The following is a 5,840-nucleotide window of genomic DNA, read 5'->3' on the forward strand; positions in this document are numbered from 1 at the left end:
TTTTTTTAAAAAAACAACCCACCACATTGAGATAGCACTTCATGTCCTATCAGTTGCCCTCAAGTCAGCCCTGACTCACAGCAATCTGATGTTTGTCACAGTAGAGCTGTATCCAGAGGGTTTTCAGTGACTGATTTTTCAGGACTCGATCACCAGACCTTTCTTCTTGCATGCCTCTGGGTGGACTTGAACCTCCAACTTTTAGTTAGCAGCTGAGCATGTTAACCATTTGCACCACAGAAAACCCACTGCCATTGCGTCGATTCTGACTCACAGTAACCCTATAGGACAGAGTAGAGCTGCCTATAAATCTTTACGGAAGCAGACTGCCTTATCTTTCTCCTTCAGAGTGTCTGTTGGGTTCAAACCACTGACCATTTGGTTAGCAGCTGAATGCCTTAACCACTGCGCCACCAGAGCTCATGGCACCACAGATGGCTACAATAAAAAAGATGGCTACAACAAGTGTTGAAAAGGGTGAGAAGAAATTGTCACCCTCACATACTGGGAGTTTAAAATGGTGCATTCACTTTGGAAAACAATTTGGCAGTTCCTCAAAAAGTTAAACTTAGAGTTAACATATGACCCAGCAATTCCACTCCTAAGTATATACCCAAGAGAAACGAAAACATGTGTACACACAAAAAACTTCTACATGAAGGTTCCTAGCAGCATTGTTCATAATAAGTAAAAAGTGGAAACAACTCACATGTCCATCAGCTGATCTGTAGGTGAACATAATGTGCTTTATCTGTATAGCAGACTATTACTCTACAATAAAAAGGAACAAAGAATATTATGTACTGCAACATGGATGAACCTTAAAAACATTATGCTGAGTAAAAGAAGCTAGTCACAAAAGACCACATAATGTATGATTCCATTTGCATGAGATGTGCAAAATAGGTTTAACCAAACCAAACTCACTGCCATCAAGTCGACTCTAGGAGCTCTGGTAGCATAGTGCCTAAGGCACTTGACTGCTAACCAGAAGGCTGGTGGTTTAAACCCACCAGCCACTCCTCGGAAGGAAGGTTGGGCAATCTACTTCCATAGTGATACTGCCTCAGAAACCCAAGGAGGTGTCACTATGAGTCGGGGCTGACTTGACGGCACATAACAACAACAACAACATGCAAAATAGGCAAATCCACAGAGACAGAAAACAGATTGGCGGTTGGCTAGGGTTGGGGTTGTTGGGAAAAAATGGAGAGTGACTGCTAATGGGTGTGGAGTTTCTTTTTGGAGTATTGACAGTGTTCTAAAATCAGATTGCCATGATAGTTTCACAACTCTGTGAATAAAACCCACAGAACTGTATACTTTAAATGAATAAAATCTATGGCTGTGAAATATATCATAATAAAGCTTAAAAAAAAAAAAAGAAAAGAAAAAAAGACAAGCAACAAACAACCATTAAAAAGCAACCCAGAGGACATAAGTTTGTTTCTACATATTCCTAGAAAACCAATAAATCCAATACCCGCATATTAAATGTTTGTATTATATTATGAAAACCACTTGATTTCTTATATTTCACCCTGTCTCTTCTTGACAGGTTATTTTCGCTATCCACCTCTTCAGCAAATGTTTTTTGAATGCCTGCTTATTGCCAGACATGGTACTACACCCAAGCCAAACCCAGTGCCATCAAGTTGATTGACTTACGATGACCCTATAGGACAGAGTAGAACTGCCCCCATAGAAGCACTTAGGATACCTCATTGAATACAATAGTCAAAGATCCCTGCCCTGAGAGAGCTTATATCATATCCAACTTAGCTTCATCGTATACTCAAGTACATTTTAGCATTTAGGGCTCATTCTAGCTGATACTTCTCAAGGCTAGGGTGCTACTGTTCAGAAATTTCACTTCATCCACCATAGGGTACCCATGTTATCAATATGATCCCCTCCTTTTCAGAGCTCAATAATGATAAGTTATTCATTTCAGTTTGAGGTCAAAAAGAAAGAAGGAATTTGTTAAGAGCAGTGGTGTTTCAAGTAAATATTTTCATGGATAGCTAAAATTTATTTGGGAAACCTCAGGGAACTAGAAATGGTGACATAACAGTAACGGGAAGAGAAATTGAGCCCGGTGATAAACTTCCTTGAACTACTTGCCTGATTTTCCCACTCTGTTCTTGGTCAATCAATGCATGTATATTTTCCCTTGGGTCATTGAACAACTGGCAAATATTTCCATGTGCTGCACTGATGTGGGACATGATCACATGGTTTGCTGTGTATAGACGGTGACCGTCACCATCTCAGAAGATGTTTTGTGCAGTCTCTGTTGTGTGTTTTTTGACCACCAAGAATAAAAATAAAGTAATATTGGGACTTCTGGAAGCAAGAAATGGTTTCTCGGAGCAGCCATCAGTAGATTTTTATCCTGAACTCATGACCCTACTTCCAGTTTACCTCATTCTTAGAGAATGAAATGACTCCCGTTTAAATAAAGTGTCCCAAATCAGAAGCTTGATGACTGGACCATGTCTCCTCCCTGAGATATGCTAGTGTAATCAATGCCATTCTCATTCTTTGTGACACCACAGCTTCTGCTGTGCGTGGGTTAACAGAGTACCATGCATGCATGCTATCTCCATCTCCCACAGCTGCGAAATCCAGGTCTCTGTTTGTGAACAAGCATTTCAGACTTGTCATGAGGTAGAGGAAACAGCATGTGCAGAGTATTTCCCAAGCTTAGTTGCCAAGAATGAGCTCATTGTACCCCTCCCTTCCATATAATGAATCTCAAACACTCACACACAAGCAGTTGGATTATGATCCACTTTTCCACTAGAATGGTATGCTTTCATTCTTGAACATCGGTCTTTCACAAGTATGTTGTTGTTGGGTGCCATGGAGTAGATTTTGTCTCAGAGAGACCCACAGGTGACAGAGTAGAACTGCCCCTTAGGGTTTCCTAGGCTATAATCTTTATGGAAGCAGATGACCAGGGCTTTCTCCTGCCTAGCTGCTGGATGGGTTTGAACCGCCAACCTTTAGGTTAGCAATCAAGCATTTAACAGTTGCACCGCCAGTGGTGTTTTTTGTTCACAAGTAGACCAAGAGATAAATGTCAAATTATGTCATTTGGTTAATAAGAAACTTCACCCAACCTATTTATTCCCTGTTTGATGTTTTTCATAGTGATTAAATGCAAAACTGATGCCTATATTTAAAAATAAGTATTAAAGTCCTATCATGCAACTTTGCTATGTTGTTTTTGGAAAATTTTTCCAAAAGACATGGACAATAATCTATCTGCCACTGAAAAACTAAGATTAGCTGTTAATTTAAAAAAAAAAAAACTTTTTGTTTGAGAAGTTATTTTTATAGGCCAAATTTGACACAGTTTTTTCAAAATGAAAAAGGAATGGTAAATATATTTCATTTCATCTGTCAATTTCTAACTAAAAGGTAATGGCTCTATGCATGTTGTGTTAAGAAAGAGTCCGAGGCTGAGTCTGGCTTAGCAGAGAAGATGGCTGTCATCGCATAATAGTCTCTTCCAGGGATGCAAGCTAGAGAAGTGGTCATGTAAGTCCTCTATTTGCCATGCCTCCCTAATAGGAAGAAGAGTTCACATTTAAACTATCTTTTTAGAGGTTGCCAGAAACATATTAGTCTAAGCTAAAAATAACATTTAATTGAAAACAAAGACCAAGTTAATACTTACCCCTGTATCCATCCTATCTACAGGTTAATGCATCACGTCAGGAAGCCAAACTGATGGAGGAGTGTGATCTTCTCATTGAGATCATTCAGCAAAGACGACAGATTATTGGAACCAAGATCAAAGAAGGAAAGGTAAGACTTCTAAGTCAGAACATTTTATATTCTCTACCTGGAGAAAACATTGAATACTCTCTTTTTCTGTACCTTCTATAATCTCCTCCTAGGCCTTAAAGACTCAGTTCAAATGCCGTTGCTTGGCAATTTCTCCACTCTCTTCTTTGTATTATCTTGGTCTCCTGTGCATGCCTCTAACATAAGGGTTGCTCCATTGCACACTTCTAGGAGACAGCATGGAGGTCTTGTCTACCCTAATCATTATTTTTCCATCTAGCTCTTCTCTATAATTTCAATGGATTTCATCAAAATTAAAAACTTCTCTTCAAAAGGCACTGTTAAAAGAATAAAATTGTAGTCAATGCCATGAGACAAAGTGTTTATGAACTGATGTATGGAAAGTGAATTTTCTCTGTAAACTTTCACCCAAATCATAATTTAATAAATAAAGAGATAACCACAAACTGTCAGATACTATTTATTCCCAGAAATAAGCCAGTGAAAATCCTATGGATCATAGCAGTCCAGTTGCATTGTGCATGGCATTACCATGAGTCAGGGGCTGACTTGAAAATCTGAGGAACCAGGCAGAGAGGGAAAGTATGGGCAAGGGGCCGCAGTAAAGGGCTTGGGGCCCTGCAGGTGGTGACAGAGCAGTCTGAGGGCACTGAATCAGGAGGAAGATGGTGGCCCTCTTGGAAGTGAAGAGGTGGAGGAAGAACTATGCAGAAGGGTGGGGACCACAAAGTAAGTGGCATCTGCCTCATTCCTTTGCCTACATCTATCTCTGGGGCCAATCCCAAGGTTGTTAAACCTGGTGTAAACCATCTCACCATAAATCCTCCAACTGTGGAGCCTGCTAAGCAGGAGATGTTTTGCACGAATGCATTCTGGCCATTCCTCTTCTCACACTATTGTCTGCTCCTTGAAATAAACAGCTCGACATCCTTTAGAGTTGGACTGCCTAGGGAGACACAAGCCAGAAGGCTCTAGGGAAAGACTTTTCTTCTTTTTCCAGTAGTAGGGGATACGTTTCACATCAACACATGTAAAGCTGATGGCACACGCCAGATTAAGCAAGTGGTACGTTGAACATTCAGACACTCATCTGTGTAGACCAAAGAAGGCCACAAACAAGAAAAGCATCTTCACTGCCTTTTATCCACCCAAAATCTCAAAAATGGAAGAGAATTAGTTGAGACTGAATGTATTGCCCTTTCATACCCTTAAAGAAACACCGAGTACCTGCCTCATCATCAATTTAGAGATATATGTTAATTGAGGATTGATTGTTTGAACATAGCAGTGTTGGGATATGTGTCCTACATGTACATACACATACATGCACACACATGTAAAAGCTGTTGAAATACATTAAGGTAAAGTAAAAGAATGCTTTGGAAAGCATGTGTAAGATACAATAAAGAGAAAGTAAGATCATAAACAGGTCTGTGTCCCCATTAAAGGGAGATTCCAGTAGACAAAATAGTTCCATGACGATTATAAAGTGAATTCTAACTTATAATGTGGAAAGTTCACTTCCTGAAGGAAAAAATGAATGGAGTCAACTGGGAAACCTTTCCTCTGCAGCTGTAATTCATCCATAAGTAGAATTTTCTTATGAATGTGCATCTAGTATTTCTTTAAAAAATAAATAAAATAAAATTTTATTCCTCTTGTTAGAGTGTAAAAGTTACGTACCTGGTTCCTCAAAAATGTGTGTACCTGGTTCCTCAAAAATGTGTGTGTGTGTGTTTATAATGAGGAAATGATTTAGAGACTATCTGAAGAATAGATTTGACACATTGAACATCAATGACTAAAGACCAGACAAGTTGTGGGATGACATCAAGAACATGATACATGAAGAAAGCAAAAGGTCATTAAAAAGACAGGAAAGAGAGAAAAGACCAAAATGGATGTCAGAAGGGACTCTGAAACTTACTCTTGAGTGGAAGGTAGCTAAAGGGAATGGAAGAAATGATGAAATAAAAGAGGTGAATAGAAGATTTCAAAGGGCAGCTCAAGAAGACAAAGTAAAG

General features: G+C 39.3%; 1 protein-coding gene across 1 annotated transcript in view; it reads left to right on the top strand.

The window, feature by feature from the left end:
* The window catches only part of MID1 (midline 1), a 171,567-nt gene that overhangs the window by 101,992 nt on the left and 63,735 nt on the right, over window positions 1-5,840 (top strand). Inside the window, exon 3 of the mRNA XM_007951635.2 lies at window positions 3,709-3,816. Within this exon, the coding sequence (XP_007949826.1) occupies window positions 3,709-3,816 (108 nt within the window). The remainder of the gene's footprint in view (window positions 1-3,708; window positions 3,817-5,840) is intronic.

The sequence above is a fragment of the Orycteropus afer genome, unplaced genomic scaffold (genome assembly GCF_000298275.1).
Source record: "Orycteropus afer afer isolate SDZICR_OR568_19922 unplaced genomic scaffold, OryAfe1.0 scaffold00304, whole genome shotgun sequence".
In the NCBI taxonomy this organism is placed as follows: Eukaryota; Metazoa; Chordata; class Mammalia; order Tubulidentata; family Orycteropodidae; genus Orycteropus; species Orycteropus afer.